A 24,118-nucleotide genomic window follows, 5' to 3' on the forward strand; every position below is an offset into this window, starting at 1 on the left:
GGAGGGAGGGAGATAGGGTGGAAGGGAAAACAGGAAGGATGGAGGGAGTGGGTGAACGGAGAGTAACAGTCTCCCGCCATTGGTCAGTTAGGAGATGAGAGCGCCCCCCCGCTGTGGAATTCAGAATTAGTGCTGACTCACGGTGCTGCATAGGAGTGGAGCGGACAGCCAATCAGAACCCTTCCCCCGTCTCCTCTCAGACTGCCCTGTTATTGGCTGGGGCAGGATGAGGTCGCCCCTGGGGTACGGCCTCAGGTGTGCCGCCTCGCGGGTGGGTTTCGGAGGGGGGAAGCTGTTCCCGGATCTGTGCCTGTCTGCAACTTCTTCATTTGACTATTTATTACTGTGAAGTGGGGGGGGGCTTTTGCCCGCTGTTGTTCGACTGATCATTTATTCTCTTTTAAATGAATCGACATCGATGAATCGGATCTTTAATCGGCACTGAGTAATCCAACACAATATTCCAATGGAAGTTTGTGCCACCTGAACGTATGGAAATATGTCGGTCGGGGGGGGGGGGGGGGTCACTGATACCTAATTTAACTATCTTTTTTACATATCAAAGGTGTATATAAGAGATGTATTGTAGATATTAGAGTTTATTATAACTTTATGGGTAATCTACACTCAAATACTATGGGCACATTAACAGGGGGGGAAAATGCCTCAGAATTTTGCATCAATGTGTAAAGAATTATAAAGAGTTACATTTAAATGGTCTCCGGCTCTATTGTTCAAACCCTGACATTGAAACGTTGTTATAATGTCCTGTTTCTAATTCCACCGGTCAATCCTGAAAACTTGGATGAGGTATGTATGGCGGGCGGTGCGCTGAGAATGATTTTCACCGTCTTTTTCTGTCGCTAAACATTCTCCCGCCGTTTTAGAAGCCCCGAAGCCTGAGATTTCCACTGCGTTCCACTGGTTTTCACTGCGGCACTGGCACACGCTGTGGAAGCACCTGACACGCTGATATCTAGCTTCCCTAAAGTGGATGTGCGGGTGCTGACTCAGCACTTATCCGGCGGTACTGCAGTCCCAGTCTCCGAGGCCGGGCGGTTCAGACCCGCGCGGCAGGTCACCTGTTGGGCGTTAACGAACGGCGACAATTCACGCCACAGTTCTCGGGGTCGTCGGGAGCAAGTGGCTGCTGCTGTTCTGGCCGGTGACGGTTTGGCAGAACTGGTGAACACACAATCACACGGGCGGCCCGAAAGAGAAACGACACGTGATTCATAATTTAATATGCATCAATGTACATACATACATACATACATACATGTCAGTATAACCATGGCAACCCCGTGCGGATTGGCCGTGTACAGGCAGAAGAAACGTTGGTGAAAAGGAGCAATTGTCGGGTAAAAAAATATCACAAGAACACAACAAACACAGTCATGTAACCGTTAAGGGTGGAGGTGTACAGTAATAATATTGTTAATAGCATTTCCTGGTTGCCAACAGAAGAGTTTCCTTTCTTGTTTAAATATATTTTGGCACACTTCTGTGTAGGCCTAACAGTAACCCTAAGCCCCGAAGACAGAATCTTCTGGATTGACCATTACCACAGGAGTGGTATGTGCTTTTTTTCCCTAGCTGCTCAGAGTGTTAGCATGGCATAAAACCCTCAAAACCACAGACCTACAGCAACCCGTGACCTTAATTTCAATGACCTCTGTGAAATTGCGGAGAACTCCATATTAACCACAATGCACCATTTCACACATTCAAGAATGCTGCGATTGTTCTCTGGAACCACTTAATGTTTAAATCTTGTTCGTATGCGCTCAGATTGCGGTTGCATGTGGAGTTCTGGTTCCTATGTCGACCAGAGAATCACAGAATTGATTTGAACAGATGCTTATCACCCAACTACTGGTGTCTTTCACATTGAACATGAACCGAACCAAACTAATAAATAAAATTCAGCATAGGCGATGCGGAGGCCTGCAGTTGTTTTACTGCTCAAAGATGGCACTTGCTGGGTCTACAAGTGGAACCCAGTCCCTATACACTCCTATACATCCCTTTAACCAAGGGAATAAAAAGGGAACAAGGGATCCATTTGGGACTCAGCCATAGTGATCTATGAACAGAGAAAATTAACTCACCAACAAAAGAATATCCTAAGCATGTGCCTCCCCCAACCTGTAGATGGATAGCTTTACATTCAGAGAAGAGCAAGGTAACTTTACTCAGCCTTGGGCCGGGTGGATGAGACATAACTGTAATGTATGCACTGCAAAATGACCACTGCTAAAAACGTAACAGTTTGGAAAGTAACAACACCGTCGTATGATGATTACACTGAGATTACATCAAGTCCTACAATGTGTCCATAAGAATACATGAGAAAAGATGTCCTAAATTAAAGAACGATTTAGCTAAATTCCAGGTGATTCTACTGTCATTTCTGACCAAAGGATGTAAATGTAACTGTATATTTTACCAAGCATTTTGGGCAGGGCCAAAGACAATCGTTAGTGGGCCGTTATTGGCCAGTAAGGTGCCTGTCGATGACCCCGGAAAATAGAGTGTGCGTATTAACAGAATGGTGTGTTAGCCTACCGTCCATAATAAAACACAGTGCGCTCAGCTGCCATCGGTTCAATCGCAAAATCCCTAATCCCCATAGTGCAATTCAACCAATCAGAAACATGGACACAGAAGGGAGGGGGCGGGGCTCAACGAGAACACACACGTGACAGCTACGCTACTTCCCCGCCGCGGACAGGAAGCAGGAAGTAGCCGGAGGTCGAGGCGGCGGGGCCTCACTGGACCTTGGAGACGGTTTCGTGGATGGACTCGGCGACGTAGTCGATGTTCTTGGAGGTCAGGCCGCACATGTTGATGCGCCCACTGGCCATCAGGAACACGTGCTTCTCCTTGATCATGTACTCCACCTGCTTGGCTGTAGACAGGAGACAGAGATGGGCGTCAACCATATATGGCATTACTCCAGGGAGGGGAGAGAAACGGAAGTAGGGAAGAGATGATGGGGTGAGTGGGACGGGTGAGACGGTGGGGTATCACGATTTCTGTCACAGCGCTCGCTGTGTCTGGGCAGTAAACGACACAATCCCCATGTCGTCTACCTGACCATGTTGTCAGACTGCTGCATGCATTTGGTCATTACGGTACATGTTCGTTGAAGACGTTCACAGTACGGCCTGTCTGTGTGTGTGTGTGTGTGTCACTCACGGTTCAGTCCGGTGAAGCTGAACATGCCGATCTGCTCAGTGATGTGGTCCCAGGTTCCAGGGGTCCCCAGGGCGATGAGCTTGGCCTTGAGCTGGTCTCTCATCAACAGGACGCGATCAGCCATGGTCTTCACATTCCCCTTCCTACAGGACGGATGGAGAGGGAGGAGAGGGATTACTCTTCTGCTCGCTCCTCAATATTACACACAGTATATTATCAGGACAAGGACCAAAGAACATAGTTTCCAACAAAGTACCATCATTGCGTTGCCACATTTTCAATTCCGATTACGACTATTGCTTCAGCCTGTTAAGGATAGTTAAACAATCAAGCCGGGTCCTCTGATGCAAATCTCGGCAACGCCCGTTTTGCTTCCTACCACACTGCTCGTCCCAACCAGACAGTATTAGCCAGGACCTACATACAGAGAGTGCGTTCTCTATCTAACCATCCCCGTTGAGCTTACGGGCAACCAACCTGCCACAAAGACTCAGTTGAGCTCAGAGGCAAGGCAGTCTAGCCCTGCGCCTCCCCCAAATCTGTTCTCATCTCAGTATTCTTGGACGGTACCATTCTGTGAAGAGCTCAGGGTTGTTGAGTGTGATGGCCACGATCCGGGCTCCCTGGGAGGGGGGGTTGGACCATGTGGTCCTGACAATCTTCTCCATCTGAGACAGGACACGGGTCAGGTTGTCTTTGTCCTGGGCCACCACAGTCAGATTACCAACACGCTCATCTGGACAGGGGGTGGACACAAAACAGAGAAACTGTTTCACCAATGGTCCCCTTTTTTTAAAATCCATGCCCAAAATGTTGTCATTCTGAAAATACAGGCGTTAAGTCCACTGAACATGAAATGTGACTTTTCAAATATCCTTTAAGATAAATAAACACTTTCCAAATGACACGTTATTAACCAAGACACACAGAAACAGATCTGACGACCCATCAGGCATAGTGATGAGTTTTCTGAATGAGTAAGGAGTGGTGTTTTACACAAACGCGTTTGGGTGAATTATATAGTTATGAACTTTCTGAGCAAAAAGTTAAATTGCTACCATCACTGGTGCAAATAAAACAGGACACTCAGTGGTTTGACAAGCTCCCAAGCCTAGTTGTCCAGTCCAGTGTCAAATGCGACTCTCATTAACATAGAACCGTCACTCTAGAGCAGGGATTCCCAAAGTGTGGTACGCGCACCCCCAGGGGTACGCGAGCTGCCACCAGGGGGTGCGCGAGAGGAAAAATGTAATGGCGGTCTGTTTCTTTAAGTAGGATTTTCCCATACAATAAAAAAACATGAACAGTAAACATTTCCATAATCGCTTTTATTTAAAATAAAAACTATAATTTATTTGTTTTATTTTTAGAAACGTAGAAGACAGCTGCTGTCTTCTTCTATGCACTGCTTTTCTTTTATGCACTGCAGCCGCTACTATAAGCGTGCCGACTCGTTTCATTCATTCCATATACATATAATAAATATGCTTAACTGGCTGAAATCAGGGAAACAGTCAAGTGGGACGTCTAATGATAAAGTTGTTAGTCACGAAAGAGGAGAGGGACCAAGAGAGAGTGAGGATTTGGAGGCAACAGGGACGGAGAAAATAGAGAATGAAAAGGAGCAGGAGTCAGAAGTTGCGCCAGAGGAAATCGAAGAGGAGGGAAGGAGATGGGGATTGGGGGTGCGCCAACTCGGTTGGGACATAGAAGGGGGTGCGCAGGAAAAAAAGTTTGGGAACCGCTGCTCTAGAGTACTGTGTGGTTTAATAAAAGTGTCTGTATTCTGTCAGTCAGGTTATCAACACCCACCTAAAGGAGGCCACAAAATGGAGGACTAGTTTTGCACAGAGCCGCTGTAAGTCAGTGAGTGTTGAATTATGCGTATGACCTCTTCTAAAATAGTTTTCTCAGTTGTATCTGTTTAGTTGTTTTTCAAGGAAAGTGACTCATTCAGAAAAAAGACAATTAAATGTTCTGAATCGAAAGAGGAATGTGCCAGTATTTGATGAATCTTTACCCTACAGAGGCGTTGCCATTTCAAACCAACAACAGACAGTAGCTGTGAATCTCCTGGGTCGGATATTTCTGAGATGCATGAGACTTTATGCGATGGAACACGCGAAAACCGCACACACACACACACACACACACACACACACACACACACAAACACACAAACACACAAACACACACACAAACACACACACACACACACACACACACACACACACTGTCGCGCGCTACGCATAAATGGTCTGCAATCTACCTGTTGTGGAACCCCAGAATGACATTAATCAACAGGCGGCTCTCTGCCACCTAACATACCCTTTCATATATTGCATGTACATACTCACTGTAGAGGCCAAAGTTCTTGGAGAAGGACTGGGCACAGAACAGCTCAAAGCCCTGGGACACAAAGTACCGGATGGCCCAGGCGTCCTTGTCCAGGTTCCCTGAAGCAAAGCCCTGGTAGGCTGAGTCAAAGAAGGCAAAAAGACTCCTCCTCTTGGGAGGGGAAGGGAGACAGGGGTTACACCCAAACCACAGCACTGTGTTATACATCAAACACCACGGGACGACAGACAACATGGAGAGAACGGTTTACAGTGAACGAGTTTCTACCTAAACAAATGCAGGAGACCTGGTTCTGTTTGGTCCCTGGTCAACAGACCTCAGGGCCTCGCCCTCGCCTCACCTTCATGACCTCAGCGATCTTCTTCCACTCGTCAGGGGTGGGGTCGGTCCCGGTGGGGTTGTGGGCGCAGGCGTGCAGCACGAAGATGGAGTGTTCCGGGGCTTTCTGCCGGATTGAACACGAAAAAGCCGCCAGTCATGAACGACAGTGACCGGTTGGAGACACGTGACTGTAACCTTGACCTATCCCTGCACCCCTACCTTCATCCCTGCACCCCTCCCTTCATCCCTGCACCCCTCCCTTCATCCCTGCACCCCCCCCTTCATCCCTGCACCCCTCCCTTCATCCCTGCACCCCTCCCTTCATCCCTGCACCCCCCCCTTCATCCCTGCACCCCTCCCTTCATCCCTGCACCCCTCCCTTCATCCCTGCACCCCCCCCTTCATCCCTGCACCCCCCCCTTCATCCCTGCACCCCCCCCCTTCATCCCTGCACCCCCCCCTTCATCCCTGCACCCCCCCCTTCATCCCTGCACCCCCCCCCCCTTCATCCCTGCACCCCCCCCCCTTCATCCCTGCACCCCTCCCTTCATCCCTGCACCCCTACCTACATCCCTGCACCCCCCCCCCCCTTCAACACTTCACCCCTCCCTGCACCCCTCCATTTCTCCTTTCCTTCCTCCCTTCTTGGAGCCAGCCCTCTATTCCACCCATGATTCCTCGATCCCGTCCTGCCTCCACCTCTCTCTCCATCCCTCTATTCCTCCATCCATCTCCCTTACCTCCAGGTCATCCATTATACCGGTCAGGTCCAGACCTTTCTTTGCTCCATCCCAGTAGTGATACGGACGTACGTCGGTAAACCCGGCATCAGCAAACACCGCATTGTGGTTCTCTGCAGGTGAGAGGAAGAAGAGGAAGGAGGATGAAGAGGAGCTCTCTTGACTGGTGTAATTACAGGGATAGCGGCTGCACAGAAATATAATACAAAGCTCTACAACCCGCAAAACTGGAATATTTAAATGAGTAGGTTCTAGCCCCGCCCACTTACCCCAGGTCGGCGCGGAGACGTAGACGGGCGTGGCCTTGTTGTTGGTTCCATTGTACCAGCGCCGCAGGAACTCCGCCCCGATCCTCAGGGCACCAGTCCCTCCCAGACCCTGCACTGCTCCCACCTGACAGACACGCACACACACACACATGCACTTTAAAACAATACATTTGAGCACAAAAATAGAATGTACAATTTAAAAGTGACCCCACATATTGTCCCAGTGTCAGTAAGCGGGGACACCCAGGGGTGCAGGCGTCCTACCCTCCCGTCCTTGATGGCAGGGCTGTCGTCTCCCAGGGCCACCTTGGAGGCAGCAGAGCGGAGCTCAGGCAGACCCAGGATGGGGAGATACTCGTGGTTCAGACTATTGTCCTCCACTATCATCTTCTCCACCTTCTTCACCACAGGCAGAACCCATGGCTGACAGTCATCTGTACGGTAGGCTGGGAAAGGACAGGAAGAAAGGGCACATTACTGACTGACTAAACGACTGACTGTCTGGAGGCTCCGTCTGACTGACTGGCTGACTGTCTGGAGGCTCCGTCTGACTGACTGGCTGACTGTCTGGAGGCTCCGTCTGACTGACTGGCTGACTGTCTGGAGGCTCCGTCTGACTGACTGACTGACTGACTGTCTGGAGGCTCCGTCTGACTGACTGGCTGACTGTCTGGAGGCTCCGTCTGTCAATCTCTTTGGTGGATCTGTTTGAGTCGGTCGGTTTGTCTGACTGTCTGTCTGTCTGTCTGTCTGTCTGTCAGTTTGACTGGTTGGTCTGTTAGAGGTAGTCAATCAGTCTGTTCGTCTGGTTGTTCTTAATCCGTCTGACCGTCTGTCTGTGTGTGTGTGTGTTATAGTTTTACAATACCCTAGTAAAAATAAAGCTCATTATTCCGTTGACGGTCGACAAAACCACAAGTCATGCTGAGAACTAGAGTTGAGCACCTAAGCAGAGTCCCTGCCTCCCGTCAGACCGCAAGTTAAACAGCAGCCTGGTCTTGCTGTGTCACCCTGCTCTTGCCAAAAGCGTAAGGCCGGAGTCCAATCTGAGTATGTGCCCGTGTGTGTGTGTGACCTTAAAAAAACTTGGCCTTCACTTCTAACGTGGACAGTTCAGCATCAAATTACAGCCGTTTATATTTGTCCTGGATAAGGGCTTTAAACAGCATGTCGGGTAAGCAACTGAACAGCCAAATCAATCTCAGAAATGGAACGTTGACCGAAACAACTGTGTGGATGATGCTTCAACACTAGTGGAAAAACAGGTCAAATATGCCAATAACTGAAACATCCCAAGATATACAAGCCCAGGCCCTGGTATAGCATATTAAATCCAACTTCATGTTGGTGGACTGGGGATTCAATGTCACATAATATATATTTTTTAATCAAATATCTTGACACCAAAATAAGTTCCCCGTTTTGAACACGACATCAGCAACCCCCTCCAGGTTTGACTTTGGGGTAGGTGAAGGGGCATTTTAAAAACGCTTTATGCTCTGCCCGGTATGCTCCGTATGAACAACACAGCGTCCCGTAGAATATGTCACGAGGTAACGTGATGCCATCGCTTTCCAGTTTTTGCCTTCAACAAAACGGTATTGTTCGTAATTAATTCAAGCAATGACAACTACGGTTGCGCACGCAGATGGCGACGCTTTGTCGCGGCAGAAAAACGTCGATAAGCGACACTGCTGGTAGTGTCACAGCAGCAGTATTTCCTGTCAAACTATGTACTGTTACGCCGCGGACTACGAAGGTCATAGCCATGTTTAGTCCGCAAGCATTCTAACCAACTAATATATCATGCTACACTAATAGTTGTCAAACCAGATTAACGCTCATTTACAATATGTAAAGGCTTTAACAAAAACTAAAGTACCACAGCCTGATGGAGATTGTCTTTCTCTTACCTCCGACTCCCAAATTCACCTTCTGCGGGTGAGTGTCCTCTCTGAAATCGGCAGTTAATTTAAAAACTGCCACGGGAGGAGCTTGAGGTACTTCAGCGAATATAGACATTTTTTTTAGGGATCCCGGCACAAAGCAAAAGAAGGGGAGAAATCCGTTGTTATTAAGCACCCGAGCGATTGAGAGCAGCCCAGGCGGAGGCAGTCGGGACAAGCGAATTCACCTTCAACACGCAGAGAGGGAACCGAACAGGCGTCAATCCAATAACCAATGACATTGCAAAGACTGGTTGACCCGGGATACAAGAACCAATGAGAATATGAGCTGTACATAATGGAGGTGTTTGTTTAGCAAGGCCCGGTGCACCAGTCGGGCGTAGTTAGACCATTTTTGTAGTTGTCATGCTTTATCTCCACCTTTTTGTAACCCCGGATCATGTAAAGCATACTCCCCATTTGAAAAATGAATGTCAGTGCACCCTCTACTGGGCAAAGATAACACATTGATCACGGGCACATTTTCCGAGCCCCCCTTTTTTTCTACAAGTTCACTTCTGGTGACTTTAGAAAGAGCTATTCAATTCTGGGCTAGCCAGGCAGATTGATGTCTTTTATGAACATGTTATGAAAGACATTCGTATTCAAAGCTAATTACAGTATGTCATAAATGTAGTTTCATGTAGTTTTTTTGGTCCTGGCCTGACATGAGAAACAAACCCAGATATCTGTTTAGAATGGCTGTATGCTCTACCAACTTAGCATCGCTGGACAAATGTTTAAGATCCACAGTTCATCCCTTTACATATTGAAGTACTGATTACATTTCTCAATACACGTATACATTTGTATTTTATATATGACACTTCCGACTGACTGTGTTTATATTGGTTGTTAATGCAGTGTATACATGCATGATGACATCTTAGTCTTCTTTGTGAAATGGACATGACACAAAATATACTTTTTGTCCCGTTCGGACACATTGATGGCTTCATGATTCATGATGTAGCTGGAAGTGTGAAATAGTATGTACATAATTATCACATTGAGTTAATTTTAATTACACATCAAATACGTTCATCAAAGCTAAACGTAATAATAGCCAATGACCGTTTCTGCCAGAGTATTTATCATTATATCTATACAAATGTACAATCTAAACATACGCTTTATGGTTTGTTTTATTTTCCCTTCAGGGCACCACTTAAATATTTCGGATAGGGAACTATTCTGCTGTTTGTTCTGCTGCAGTTGTCCTTCCTAAAAGGCAGAATCTCCAACGGCCTCATTTCAGGCACCTCTCATCTGGAGGAGGTGTCTTCCAATTGTGGAAATGCCTTATCTATCCCAGGATTCCAGTGCAGAGCACAACGTTTATTGCAGAGGACAAGGGGTCAACCAGGAATCGTATGGGGTCAAGCAGGAATCGTATGGGGTCAAGCAGGAATCGTATGGGGTCAAGCAGGAATCGTAGGGGTCAAGCAGGAATCGTAGTGGTCAGGCAGGGTCATACACAGCAGGCTAAGGTACCGGTGGGGTGAGGCAAGAACGTGGTCGAGGACAGGCAGGGGTCAGACACGGACGAGGACTGTAGAACTAGGCGACGGTACCGGAGAGGGAAAGGCGGAAGACTTAGTCGGTGAGATCAGTCCAAAGAGTGGTAAACAAATATCCAGGTCACTGTAACGAAAGGGCAAGCACAAACGATCAAACAATCTCTCACGATGGTCTGGCGGGGAATGCTGGCTTACATCAAGCAGGGACATACAATTTGATAGATAAAACATGAAATCTGATAGACATGACACTATACAGTTTCTAAGACCTGACAGGTATGACATACAGTATCAACATATCTGGTAGGTTTCTAATCATACAGAATATGACGTTTAATTTATGAACTTAATATACATGTTCTTGTGACACCTGCAAAAGACACTGACCTTAGCTGTGTGGACATAAGTCCCTGTTCAACAGCCAATCATTTTGAAGGATTTCCTCGAGCGTTGGCCTAGCTTTAGCATTTCGTCTCAGGCACAAGTGAATCAGATGCCTGCATTCTATGGAAATCAGAACAAGCAAGAACAGCGGAATCACAAAATGCGTCCTTGTTCCGGAAGGAAAATTGTCCTGGATATGCTGTTTTCAGGATTGTTTTTGTGAGAGTCTCCCCACCTTTGAATGGTAGCCTAGCGGTCACGAGTGTTGGACCAGTAAACGAGAGGTTGTCGGTTCAAGTCCCATGCAAGGTGAGAGACCGTTCCGTTCCCCTCCCTGTGCGCATACCTTTAGAAACGCCTGTTTTAAAGCGCAGCCTGTGTCCTCTGCGGATTCTGTGCACGTCCCTGTAGGGCAGCTTCCCGTTGACCATGAGAAACAGAAGTACGCCAAGGGACCAGACGGTGGCCTCCCGCCCGTTGTACATCCCTTTAGTAAAACACTCCGGCGGGCAGTAATCCACGGTGCCTGAGACAGAGAGAGAGGGGTGTGTTGTTTTGGGGCGCCGCTTCACCACGGCGACGGAACGTCAGACGTTCGTTTCAAAGCCCGGCTCACCAGAGTACTCGTGGTACGGCTCCTCCTTCAGCAGGTCGCCGCAGCCGAAGTCGATCAGTTTGACCTGGAGAGTGTCGGTTTGAAGGAGCAGGTTCTCCCCTTTGACGTCCCGGTGCAGGACGCCGCGGTCTCGGCAGTGACGGCAGGCCAGCACCGCCTGCCGCATGATGCCCCTCGCCGTGTCCTCACTGAGGGCCCCGTCCGCGACGTTGCACATGTAGTCGTACACGTCTGTGCACGGCGCGGGATGCTCCATGACCAGGATGATCTGGTCGGGCTGGTCGAACCAATCCAAAAGCCCCACGACGTGGTCACACGCCGGGGGCTGGGACACAAGCAGATGCAGGGCCACCTCCAGGGGCAGTGTGTGGGACGTTTCGGGCTAAAGGGGGGAGGTCCGTTAACACAGTCATGATGGACCAGGCTAAGGCAGGTTGGTCAACATACATGAAAAATGTTTTAAGCTAAAGAGAAGTTGATTAGCACACTGCATCAGTCTGAATGTGCTTGCTGTTGCTAGGTAGACCAGCACTGACTGTGACTTACCAATGTTAGGTATTCATCGTCATGAGCTTTAAGGATGAACTTCAGGGCCACCTGGGAAGGAAGAACACTGCTGTGAATAATTAACCTAAGTGTGCTAATGTGTCATAGTGCAAAAGGACAGACGACAATGGAGGAAAGACAGAGGAAAGGTACAAGAAAGGGAAGAGATAGGAAAGCATGGGGAACAAGGGAAGAGATAGGAAAGCAAGGGGAACAAGGGAAGAGAGAGGAAAGCAAGGAGAACAAGGGAAGAGATAGGAAAGCAAGGGGAACAAGGGAAGAGAGAGGAAAGCAAGGAGAACAAGGGAAGAGATAGGAAAGTGTCGAGAAAATGGAAAAAAGCAAGAGGATTGAAAAAGCAAGTGGTAGAAAGTGGACTGTGAAGAGTGGATAAGGGATAAAAAGACAGTATATAGGGAAGAGAGAGTAAAGATAGGGAATGATAAGGATTACATTTTTTCCATCCTGCTTCCGTGTCCCTTCATAGACGGACCCAAAGCCTCCTTGTCCCAGCATCTTGCCCACATTGTAGAGCGAGGAGAACCCGGCTGCAAAAGGAGATCAAGCATTCGCAAATTGTTAATGACCGTCCCAAGTCCCAAGATATCGCAACAGGCCCAGGAATGCAACACCGTGTGGTGTCTGATCATTGAAACATGAGGCCAGTAACGAAAGAAAATGTCCGACCTTTGCCAAAAAACGGTGCCTGCAAGCACCCCAAAAGCTTGTGGCATATTTCCCAGAGCTTGGCCAGCGGCGTCCCCCAGGAACATGATGTTGAGGCAACGCTGGCACGGCTCTTCTTGGCCGCGTTGAGGTCCTCCGCGTCCAGGGAAGAGGCGTCCCTCTTCCTCTTTGAACTCTGGACCGACCGGCCCGGCTGGTCACTTTGGGCCGGTGGGTGGCACTCTCTTGCCTTCTGCCATGTCGGTTTCCTTCCAGGTGAAGCCCTGGTTTTCGTCACCCGTCTGTGGCACGAGTCTTCCCCTTCAGGGAGACTGCCCTGCGCTGCCCGGGGACTACACACTCCAGGGGTCACCGGGGAAATCCTCTTGGCAGTGGCCTGCTTTCTTTTTTTTGAGCGTTTTCGGGGAGGGCCTTCGTCGCTCTCCGAATGGCTCTTCCTCTTCATCCTCAGCTCCATGATGGCTGTCAGTACTCTATTTGTCGAAGCAACTAGCGGTCGGGGAAAACAATTGATTCATTATATCACATTTGTTTCCCTCGAGACATTATATATATATAAATGTTTTAGATTAGATTAGTTTCAACTTTATTGCCAGTAAAATGAAATGCCTTTAGCATCTAACCAGAAGTGCAAATAGAAGAGGGCAGAACATTTACAAGAGACAACAGGGCCTAAAATTCACACCCGTCACTGGCCAAAGTAAGGTAGGCCTACCTTTTGCCATTGGTGGATTTATTATTATTTGCAATTTTGGTCACAATGGGTTCAGTACAGCCCACTCAATTCTCACTCACTGTTTGGGACATAAACGTACTCTGAATTCAGTAAAGGGTATGCTGAAGTAGTGATTTAAAATATTGTTAATGCAGTAGTTATTATGAAAGTGCATAGACCACTGAGGCCTAGGGCTGTTAGCTGTCACTCAGGAAACCGCTCGAATGTGTGACATTACATTTTCGAATGTTCGCGCGTGTCTCTACCAGCGTGCACGATGCGTCTAAACTTTAAAAAAAAAAAAAGTTGATCAATATTGTAAGAAGATTATTCTGATATCTTGAACAGGCCTCATTAATTGACACGGTGTATAACTCCACTACATTACTTGGGGGATTAAGAAGTAAGATTACACAATCCTGGAAAAAGGAGGAGAGTGCTAATACAATGGAAACTCCAATGCAGTCATTCTGCAAAAGGCCTATGCATGATTATAGTTAATTCAACTCATGGTGTTATTGATCGACTTAAATAGTATTTGACAATCTCCGTCTTATTATTGTTCTAGTTACATCAGAATAAGTATTTCAGGGTCGTGTCGTTAAATCAATTAAATGTAGGCCTAGGCTAACTTACCAGTAGTTATCGCAGCGGTGTCGTACTTCATCTGAACTAATTCTCAATCAACTGTCCATTTAACAGAGATGTGACGTTGTCACCTGGCACACGTCACAATAGAACTGTAGTTGCAGCAAAACTCATATCAACCAATTCTCTGTCCACATGAGACATGACGTTGTCACCTGGCCAACGTCACAATAGCCTACAAGACCGCGGCCCAACGCTGACCAAATCAACCCCGCGCTTGGGCGAGTAATCAACAAAACAAGTTCAAGACTGAAATTCGTTTTAAATTTAAATATCGCATTTGTATGGCTCGGAATTAAGTTTTATTAATTTTCATATTTAATGTAAGCCTATAAATAGCCTAGTCCAGGCCTTGTTTTAGTCAGGTACGTTTTTATCCCAGTAATAAATATATTTAGCGGGTCTCTTTTCCACACTGAAATGAAAACGTTTCTTAATGTAGCCATAGTGCCTTGCCTACATTCCACAAACTCTACTTCTAAAGGTTGGCCTAAACCTGACAAATTCACAGATTTATTTGAGTTTTGTTTTCAGGTATTTTTATTTTTATATCAGCTGACTGTGTAATCCTATTTTATTTGGGATGGATATTTTTAATGTACATATTTTTATGTGCTAGGTCTAATGTATAGGCTAAATACTATAATTTTCTTATGATTGCCACAATAATCTCTGAATTCTGTTGCACTGCATCTTCACTAATCACATCAGCCATTTTAGTTCTTATATATTTTTTAAATTAGACAAAGTAACTGTGTTTGTCACGGTCCAAAATCCCTTTGCTTGCGGGCGAAAATGCTGAGCAAACAGCAGTAGGAAAACCTGCTACATATTAATTGTGATTTGCCTTAATTGTCGTTCATATTGATTACTGTACCATCTGCACGTGGCAGGGAATTCCTAAGAGGTGAAGGGCGAAAAAGTATAGGGCAAAAGTGTAGGCTATTGGCTACCATCGTAAACACACACACAGATCAATACTATTACATAACTTTTTTTTTTGCTATTCGTCTCCCCACCCAATATTGTGACGCCCATCTCCAAAGCAGGCACAGGATGGTCAAAGACTGAACCATTGCTTCCTACAAGAAACGTTTTGCCCAGCCACATGAGGCCGATGGTTATCACGGTGTTTGCTCAACACTGATGCTTTTCACTGGTGCACATGAGGTTGAGGTAGACTAGCCCATTCTACAGCTACACAGCAGTCATTGAGTTCACACTGGAGTCTGTGCAGTGCAAAGTACTCCCGGCCATTGCCCAATGGAAGAAATAGCCTATGGGACACAGTGAGTAAAAAAAAACAAAAAAAAACTCTCTAGCACGAACACAGCAATTTAATAACCCGGTGATGTCACATTACCTCATGTGACAATCAGCCTCTGGAAGGTTTATGGATAATTATTGAGATAGTAGACTGGGCAGGATATGTTTAAGGCATTTATTTCATTTTCATTTACATTATTAAACAAATGTCTGTATGTCATTCAAATTGAACATAATATTGTGTTTGCGTGTGTGTGTGTTTATGTGCTTGCGGGAGAATATGTGTGTGTCTGTTAGTCAGTGTCTATGGTGCATTTCTTTGTGCGTGTGTGTGTGTGTCTGCATGAGCGTGCATGTGTGTATATGTCTGTATCAGCCCTGCAGCTCAGTGATGTCCCAGATGAAGTTGAGAGGTACGTCCTTCATCCTCTCCTGGTGGACCCGGTCAAAACGTTCACTCTGGGCCACCGTCAATGAGTTCTTCCAGTCTCCTATTGTCCCTGAGAGAGAGAGCGATGGAGGGAAAGAACAGAAAAGAGATGGAGAGAGGAGCAAGCAACAGACAGAGAAGCAGAGATAGAGACAGCGAGAGGACAGGGACAGAGATGGGAGACATATGAGAGTGAGAACAATGGAGAGGAACAGAGAGGGAGTTAGAGATGTGTGTTCTTAAGGAGCAGCTTTGGGATCCGACCACAGCATGAATGTACCACTGTTCAATCTGAAGCAATTAGGTGACATGAACCAACAACCCTCTGGTGTTTGTCCATGGAGAACGTCCTCCTCTCTTCTTTCCTCTCTTCTCTGTCTTATCCTCTCCTCTTTTATACTCTCCTCCCCTCTGCTCCTCTCCACTCTCCTCCCCTCTGCTCCTCTCCACTCTCCTCCCCTCTGCTCCTCTCCACTCTCCTCCCCTCTGCTCCTCTCCACTCTCCTCCCCACTGCTCCTCTCCACTCTCCTCCTCTCCACTCTCCTCCTCTGCTCCTCTCCACTCTTCCCCTATGATCGTTACCTTTGCGGAGGAACTTTCCCTTATTTTTGTCCGCAACCTCTTCAGGCAGAAACTCGTAGTTGGCCTTGTCATCTTTCTCCATGTTGTTGAAGGTGACCAGTTCCACTATGCGGTCAATCGCTGCATCGGACAGATTCTTCCCCAGAAACTCCGCCAGACACACTACCACCGACCTCACGTCCTGTTTCGGGAGGAAACATCCAATAATAACGTGAAGCTGAGTCGTGTGCTTCTGGATTACTGCAGGCAGTGGTGCATGTTTTTGACCCTGATGAAACCAGTGATACTCTGACTCATAATCACTGTGACCAAAAGAGTGCCTTGATACAGCCATTATAATGGACATATCAAATACTCCTCCTAAGGGCCTTGTTGCAATTATAAATCAGGCACCAGTTTTCCAGTTGCTGGCTGGAAAGCACCAGTGGGCGTAGCCAAGGCCCAATGAGACACGGATACTGACCGTCTTAAATGGAAAGTCTGAGCCTTTGGTGTAAAACACTGGGGCAAGCCTTGTTAGAGTGGCTCTCGGGTCATGTGTCATCTCTACCTACCTTGATCATTTGTTCATAGGTGAGGAACAAGATGTTGTATTTGTCCTGGTTTTGGTGCCATCCTCTGACATGATCAAACCAACAGCCTCCCAACACTGGACAGACAGGTCACCATTGAAGAACGGGTCAATGGATGCATGGATTATTTTTTTTTTAACTTCTGTACAATGTAACTTGTATCAATTATTAAATTACAAATCAATTTATAACATTTTTGACATGCGTTTTTCTGGATTGTTTTGTTGTTATTCTGTCTCTCACTGTTCAAATAAACCTACCATTAAAATAATAGACTGATCATTTCTTTGTCAGTGGGCAAACGTACAAAATCAGCAGGGGATCAAATGATTTTTTCCCTCACTGTATTACTGTAATATCTTACTACTGCATAGTATGACATTACGGATTACTGAATAGTTCAGATCACCTGGGACTGAAAATGTGATAGTCGCTAATCTAATTTAGGTCCCAGTCTGGTGCGGGCTCGCCTCCAAATTCCCTGCCATGCTGTGGAAGGCGACTCTGACTGATTGCAGAGGCTGGTGATACTCACTCCATCCACAGAAGAACTTTTCAAGCATCTCGTCGTAGTGATCTGGGCTCTCGATTATCTTCATGAACTTGGAGAAGTGGAAGTAGGACACGAGGACGTCTTTAGGGTTCCTGGCCAAATAGATGACCTATGGAGTCCCAGAAGTCCCAGAAGTGAGTCCCAGAAAAGAATCCCAAAAGAACGAAAGAGTCTCATCAGTACTGAATAGTCTCACAAGAACAAAATAGTCAGACAAAAAAAATAATTGTCCCACAAGAACAATAGTCTCAATGGTGCTGAATAGTCCCGGAAGTACTGAATACTCCCACAAATACTGAATAGTCCCACAAGTACTGAATAGTCCCACAAGTACTGAATAGTCCCACAAGTACTGAATAGTCCCACAAGTACTTATTAGTGCTGTATAATCCCCCCGTTCTGACAAGTCTGAATCTGTCTAAACTATGTGCGTATCTGTGTACATGGATGCCTGATCTACATCCATGCCCACTCACTTTTGCCTGTCTCCTGTGCAGACCCTTGGGCATGAGATGCTGCGGGAGATGGGAGCAGAAGAGACGCGGTGAGGGCCTGTTACAGTAACTCATCCCCTTGTCAATGAACTCCAACCACGGCATTCTCATATATGTGTTCAGGTCAGCCTCCTCCGGGAAATCATCCTCAAAGATCAGAGTGATGATACGCTGGGTCCATATTGTACCTTGAAGATTAAGGAGGACAGAGACAGTGAGGGGATTAAAGATTAAAGTCACCCAGTCATTTGAAAACAAGGTCAACTACTGCTTTTAATGAGAGGAAGGAGGAATGTTTCGAGAGAGAGAGGGAGTGAGAGGGGGAGAAAGGAACAGGGAGAGAGAACATTATTTTACACATTTTAGAGTGGCCTTTTATTGTGACCAGCCTAAGGCACTCCTGTGCAATAATCATGCTGTCTAATCAGCATCTTGATATGCCACACCTGCGAGGTGGATGGATTATCTCAGCAAAGGAGAAGTGCTCACAAACACAGATTAAGACAGTTATTTGAGAGAAAGTGGCCTTTTGTGAACATTGAGAAAGTCTTAGATCTTTGAGTTCAGCTCATGATAAATGGGGCCAAAAACAAAAGTGTTGCGTTCATAATTTTGTTCAGTGTAGTTCTGTTTCTCAGGAATGTTATGGGTGATGATAACAAGAAAGAACTGATTCAGCAGAATGGTTGGCATTGTACAGTAGTTTGATCCAATGCTAGCTAACAACAAAAGTCAGCTAGCCTATCTACTTAATGAGTTTTCGAGTTGGTTAGGTAGGCTACTGTAGCCACTTGAATTATTTAATTTAGCAGATTATCAAATTTGGCTTGAACAATAATGTAGATGTAGACATCGTAAATAATGCAACATTTGATAAACCTGCCACGTTACACCACGTACTCCTTTCATTGGGAACTTGAACTTCCGTTGTATCATCGCAACAGTAAAACCACACAGTAAAAATACGTACAGGACATCCGACAAAAATTACGTTCTCAAAATGTTGACGTATCTGGTGGACATCAGGCGCGGTTTTTGCGGTGTGTAGGTGCGAGTGGGCATGCTTCTTGTCCATGTTCTTTCTGTGTGTGTGTTTGCGTATTTGTCGGCAACTGTTTGACTGTTTCTGCATGGTTGTGTTGTTTGAACGTCCATGCGTATTGTTGTAACCTACTCACAGTACAAAGAAGCTGGTGTTTGCCATGTTTTGGCCGGTAGTGTAACTCCTATTTTGCAGACCCGCAAAGACAGTGAGCAAATGTTGCATGCTTGTCTACAGACAAGACGAATTTCAAAGGCCAATATTAACATGTTTAGTTAGATTTTTAAATAGAAAATAGAGCATACTGTCGGTTTGTTTATGTTTAAGACAAAATCACCCTGTTTGAAATTGATAAGAATGACTAACTACTTTCAGTGTATATTTTAAATGAGCTTTACCGGATTTGGGGAAAGTGACGAGGAAAACATCGCTATCTCTGATCTCAAAGTCTTCCAAGCTGTCAATATATTCTGTGGTCAGTTCTTGCTTGTCATTCACAGGAAACACCATGCCTTTGTATGTAAACATCAGGTCCCCGAGAAGCTTATACTCCTGTTGAGCCATGGTAAAAATAAAATAAAATAAACCTTTAACGGCAAAAGTTTAATTTACATGCAGAACAGACGGAACCAGCAGTGGTGAATAGGCCGTGGCAGTGTCAGAACAGAGAGCGCGAGAGTCAGCGCCTTTGGAGGTAATCTATCGATGCCCGAATGAATTTTTTACGTTCACTGTTGATCTAGCGGTTGACCTTTGCACCAGTACACTAGGTGCCCTGTAATAACCACAATCTCTTTCTCTTATTGGATGGCGAGCTAAGCAAAATAGACTGGTTTCTCTTGTAAGACACTTCTCAGAGTAAGCTTGTTTGTACCAGATGGGTCAGCCCCAGTGGCGGCCAGTGGATGAGGAAGATGAAGATGCTGGGTCATTTTATCCCAGGTGGTTATTTGTCTTCCTGAAACATTTAAAGCAGGGTTCAACGTTAACGGTCAACTACACATTTGACCTAGAAACAAAATATAGCTAGTAACTCATTCATCTACTGGGGAAAAAGGCAAATGACTGGTCTGTCTTAGTAACATGGTATGTGGTTATTATAAGTTGTGCAATCACTCAATGGGCATCTGCATTTAAATTTCTGACCAGTTCGGTCAAGGGCAGTCAAAGGCCTGAAGACGTATTGTCAGCCACCCGCTTGGCTGTCATGCAGATCAGGAGCTGTTTGCTGTTGGCATGGCTGGTCAGGGACTGTTTGTGAAAGTTGTCAGTGCCTTTGTAAAAAGACCCACATTTGTCCACTATAGCCGGGAAGTGCATCTGAGTTCCATCTAAGTCAAAACGGGTAAATCATTTTTTCCACTGAGTTAAACATTTGAGATCGAAGTTAGCCAGTCCTTCGCTGACATTTTTTTCATTTGAGTGACTCGCGCATGTTTTTTTATGTTTTCATTGAAAACAGTACCAGACAGACACAAACACACACACACATTCCCTCTCTCCCTTTCTAAATGTGTATGTTACTATACTGCCACCTTCTGTAGGATGTGAGGTGGAAAGACTGCAGGAGTTTAACGTGACATTATGTTCAGCTGTAGAGACAACAGCGGTCTCATGACTTGATTCCCATGAATGCATGTTAACCATACAGAGATCATACCTGGATGTTAATCATACAGAGATCGTCCCAGGATGTTAATCATACAGAGATCATCCCTGGATGTTAACCATACAGAGATCATCCCTGGATGTTAGTCATACAGAGATCAACCCTGGATGTTAATCAAACAGAGATCATCCCTGGATGTTAATCATACAGAGATCATCCCTGGATGTTAACCATACAGAGATCATCCCTGGATGTTAACCATACAGAGATCATCCCTGGATGTTAATCATACAGAGATCATCCCTGGATGTTAATCATACAGAGATCATCCCTGGATGTTAATCATACATATATCTTCCCTGGATGTTAACCATAAAGAGATCATCCCTGGATGTTAATCATGCAGAGATCATCCCTGGATTTTAATTCCTGACCAGTTCGGTCAAGGGCAGTCAAGGGCCTGAAGACGTATTGTCAGCCACCCGCTTGGCTGTCATGCCGATCAGGAGCTGTTTGCTGTTGGCATGGCTGGTCAGGGACTGTTTGTGAAAGTTGTCAGTGCCTTTGTAAAAATACCCACATTTGTCCACTATAGCCGGGAAGTGCATCTGAGTTCCATCTAAGTCAAAATGGGTAAATCATTTTTTCCACTGAGTTAAACATTTGAGATCGTAGTTAACCAATCCTTTGCTGACATTTTCTTCATGTGAGTGACTCGCGCATGTTTTTTTTATGTTTTCATTGAAAACAGTACCAGACAGATACACACACACACACACACATTCCCTCTCTCCCTTTCTAAATGTTTATGTTACTACACTGCCACCTTCTGTTAGATGTGAGGTGGAAAGACTGCAGGAGTTTAACGTGACATATTATGTTCAGCTGGAGAGACAACAGAGGTCTCATGACTTGATTCCCATGAATGCATGTTAACCATACAGAGATCATCCCTGGATGTTAATCATACAGAGATCATCCCTGGATGTTAATCATACAGAGATCATCCCTGGATGTTTACCATATAGAGATCATCCTTGGAAGTTATCCATACAGAGATCATCCCTGGATGTTTACCATACAGAGATCATCCCTGGATGTTAATCATACAGAGATCATCCCTGGGTGTTAACCATACAGAGATCATCCCTGGATGTTAATCATACAGAGATCATCCCTGGGTGTTAATCATACATACATCATCCCTGGATGTTAACCATACAGAGATCATCCCTGGATGTTAGTCATACTTAGATCATCCCTTGATGTTAATCATACCGACATCATCCCTGGATGTTAATCACATAAATCATCCCTGGATGTTAATCACACATAAATCATCCCTGGATGTTAACCATACCTAGATCACAGACACTCTCTGAACATACCCTTAACTTTCTCAGTGATGATAAACGACTGGAAGTGAAAACTGATTTTCATAAAGAAGCCCAGTGATTTCAGCGAGGTCCGTTCGTGCAATAACTCCTGCACCCCATACTGTTGAGGAGCAGCCAGCCACTGAACTGAAAATCCTCTCTGTCGTATTCAGGTGTACGGCCTTACCTTCACGTCATGGGACACATATGCACACAACAGGACAGACGAGGGGTGTTTGTGTGTGAGACGGGGGGGTGGAAGGGAGGTAATGGACGGAGTGATAAGGGGTGAGTGTCACATAAGGAGCCTTTGAAAGTAGGGTCAGGTCAAAGGTTAGGCACCCTAGCAATTCCACCTACAGTATCCAGCTCCATCCTCCTCCTGAACACGAACGCATCATTTCAGAGCTTGGGGTTTTGGTCCAGGGAGATTTACACATGGATGTGTTAAGTGAAGGTCGACATTTGGGACAGGCTAAAACGCGGGGAAAGTGGAAGCGCGAAGAGGGCCACACTGATGTTGTGGCTGCTCACATGGAGACTAAACTGAAAATGTGCCTCTCCATGTGTATAAACTGGTATAAACTCACAAGCCTACAGATACATCTTTGGTGGCTTAAGCTCCATTTCAATATAACAGAACTCCCTATCACCCCCCAGTGGAACATCTTATAAAGGCGTTTTACCCACTTGCAGATATCCACTACAGTTTCCTAACTCCATTCCTTGTGTACCTCCAACAGCACACATTTTGGTTGTAGCTCCAGGCAATCGCACGTAATTCAACTCAAGGAGAGACAAATTATTATTGAATCAGGTGTGCTTGGCTGAGGCTACAATGAAAATGTGCGCTGTTGGGGGTACTGGAGGACCGGAGTTGGGAAACACCGGTCTACACATGTTTTTCTTGGGGTGAACAAACACAGACATAGGTCACACACCCACGTCCACACACACACTCATTCACACACTCCTAGGTGACCACATCTACCATCCCTGTGGTGGTAAGTGCTGCTCTACTGAATGATTCTCTCCATGCTATATGGGATTAGCGCTCAACTCCAGCCCAGCCTTTCTACTCTATTACCAGGGTCATATACGGCCATCTATCCCCTAAGTGCTGGAGGTCTACTCGACGTTTGCAATATTTGCTAACCTGGATTCGACTACTTGGGAGGTAGGGTATGTGAATATGACACTGAATAGTGTGGGTAACAAATATAGATTATGTGCCCATTACGTTGTACATATGCATTGCATACAGTATTAATTCATTTCCTGGACAAAGTGCTCGTAAGCTACATGTCTTCTACTATTCTCCAATTGATGGCCACAAAAAGATAAACCTGTCCGGGTCTGAATCCGGAGTGGCACCCTATTGTTCATTTAGTGCCCTACATTTGTTCGCAGTTCATTGGCATGTTAGTGTGCTACACAGCGACTAGGGAGCCGTGCCAGGTCTGTTGAGGTCGGGGGTTTGAGATACAAAGCCCAGCTGAAAGGGTTAACTCCCTTGACCTCCTGGTGATCTTTACATAAGTGGGGAGCAGCGTGGGCAACTTGCGGTTTTTAAAGGGCCTTTTCAGCTAGGCCGTAAACCGATCCTGGACCTTGCCTAGCCAGGGTGTGCCCAGGGTGTCTAGGGTTTACCTGGGGGACCTGGCATGGGAACATGGTGGTTTGGAGGAAGTTGGGGGGGAGGGGGGGGGGTGAAGGAGAGAGAGAGACACCAAGGCAGCTGGTCAGCAGGAGCGAAGAGAGGGACGGTAAGGAGAGAAGGCTGAGAAAGGACAAACAAAACAAAGGTGGTGGGTTTCTCCCTCTGTCTCTGGGTGATTCTCTGGTGAATCGATTGTATCCACCTCTTTCTCCTTCCTTTATAAAGCTCTCTTTCTCTGCTCTCTGTCTCTCTCTGGGATGGGGGTGGTTAGCAGCAGTGTCACCATCCACTACAGTAATGTCATGCATTCTAGAATACAAACAGCTTTGTCCGATTGTCAGAGGAGAAAAACAATCTTAAAAATGACTGCAACAGTCACGCACGCACGCACACACACACACATACACACACGGACTGATTCTCAAGTCTGAGCGGGGTTGCAGTTGACCAAGTGTCGGTCATAAATGGAACCCTGCCCTCCTACGGCCAAGGCCAAAACTAGTATACTGAGGAATATAGGGTGCCATTTTGGGCGGTGGGATAATTATTTGGGCACTGCCAACGACAGTTAAGCTCCAAGTC

The 24,118-nt window shown here is 46.1% G+C and overlaps 3 protein-coding genes across 3 annotated transcripts; all 3 read right to left on the reverse strand.

Moving 5' to 3' along the window:
- Positions 1-1,216: 1,216 nt before the first annotated feature.
- On the reverse strand, positions 1,217-9,060 carry LOC105006879 (aspartate aminotransferase, cytoplasmic). Its single transcript, XM_010865597.5, has 9 exons — positions 8,803-9,060; positions 7,154-7,335; positions 6,890-7,013; positions 6,621-6,733; positions 5,900-6,004; positions 5,559-5,709; positions 3,772-3,937; positions 3,202-3,344; positions 1,217-2,911 (listed from the first exon to the last, which is right to left on the reverse strand). The coding sequence occupies exons 1-9, from the start codon at positions 8,909-8,911 to the stop codon at positions 2,772-2,774; spliced, it is 1,233 nt and encodes a 410-aa protein (XP_010863899.2). The 5' UTR covers positions 8,912-9,060; the 3' UTR covers positions 1,217-2,771.
- A 1,207-nt stretch (positions 9,061-10,267) lies between these two features.
- Positions 10,268-13,045, reverse strand: LOC105006881 (serine/threonine-protein kinase pim-3). Its single transcript, XM_020049770.2, has 7 exons — positions 12,589-13,045; positions 12,355-12,449; positions 11,902-11,952; positions 11,356-11,737; positions 11,086-11,265; positions 10,743-10,859; positions 10,268-10,479 (listed from the first exon to the last, which is right to left on the reverse strand). Exons 1-6 carry the CDS (start codon positions 13,043-13,045, stop codon positions 10,744-10,746), a joined length of 1,281 nt encoding a protein of 426 aa, XP_019905329.2. The 3' UTR covers positions 10,268-10,479; position 10,743.
- A 2,333-nt stretch (positions 13,046-15,378) lies between these two features.
- On the reverse strand, positions 15,379-19,656 carry LOC105030766 (amine sulfotransferase-like). Its single transcript, XM_010904841.5, has 6 exons — positions 19,290-19,656; positions 17,832-18,037; positions 17,338-17,464; positions 16,785-16,879; positions 16,231-16,411; positions 15,379-15,717 (listed from the first exon to the last, which is right to left on the reverse strand). Exons 1-6 carry the CDS (start codon positions 19,453-19,455, stop codon positions 15,590-15,592), a joined length of 903 nt encoding a protein of 300 aa, XP_010903143.4. The 5' UTR covers positions 19,456-19,656; the 3' UTR covers positions 15,379-15,589.
- Between the last annotated feature and the right edge of the window lie 4,462 nt (positions 19,657-24,118).

The sequence above is a fragment of the Esox lucius genome, chromosome 9 (genome assembly GCF_011004845.1).
Source record: "Esox lucius isolate fEsoLuc1 chromosome 9, fEsoLuc1.pri, whole genome shotgun sequence".
NCBI lineage: Eukaryota > Metazoa > Chordata > Actinopteri > Esociformes > Esocidae > Esox > Esox lucius.

What these genes read in the sequence shown, in the direction of transcription:
- LOC105006879 (XM_010865597.5), bottom strand. Translation starts at nt 8,911, where the DNA reads ATGTCTATATTCGCTGAAGTACCTCAAGCTCCTCCCGTGGCAGTTTTT. An exon ending in GGTGAATTTGGGAGTCGGAG is followed by an intron (nt 7,336 to 8,802) that starts GTAAGAGAAAGA and finishes GTCCTTTCCCAG; the next exon opens with CCTACCGTACAGATGACTGT. An exon ending in CTGCCATCAAGGACGGGAGG is followed by an intron (nt 7,014 to 7,153) that starts GTAGGACGCCTG and finishes CGTGTCTGTCAG; the next exon opens with GTGGGAGCAGTGCAGGGTCT.
- LOC105006881 (XM_020049770.2), bottom strand. Translation starts at nt 13,045, where the DNA reads ATGGAGCTGAGGATGAAGAGGAAGAGCCATTCGGAGAGCGACGAAGGC. An exon ending in GGAAGCAGGATGGAAAAAAT is followed by an intron (nt 11,953 to 12,354) that starts GTAATCCTTATC and finishes CTTCCTTCCCAG; the next exon opens with GTGGCCCTGAAGTTCATCCT. An exon ending in TAAAACAGGCGTTTCTAAAG is followed by an intron (nt 10,860 to 11,085) that starts GTATGCGCACAG and finishes TGATTTCCATAG; the next exon opens with AATGCAGGCATCTGATTCAC.
- LOC105030766 (XM_010904841.5), bottom strand. Translation starts at nt 19,455, where the DNA reads ATGGCTCAACAGGAGTATAAGCTTCTCGGGGACCTGATGTTTACATAC. An exon ending in TGCACAGGAGACAGGCAAAA is followed by an intron (nt 17,465 to 17,831) that starts GTGAGTGGGCAT and finishes GGGACTCCATAG; the next exon opens with GTCATCTATTTGGCCAGGAA. An exon ending in CCTATGAACAAATGATCAAG is followed by an intron (nt 16,412 to 16,784) that starts GTAGGTAGAGAT and finishes CTCCCGAAACAG; the next exon opens with GACGTGAGGTCGGTGGTAGT.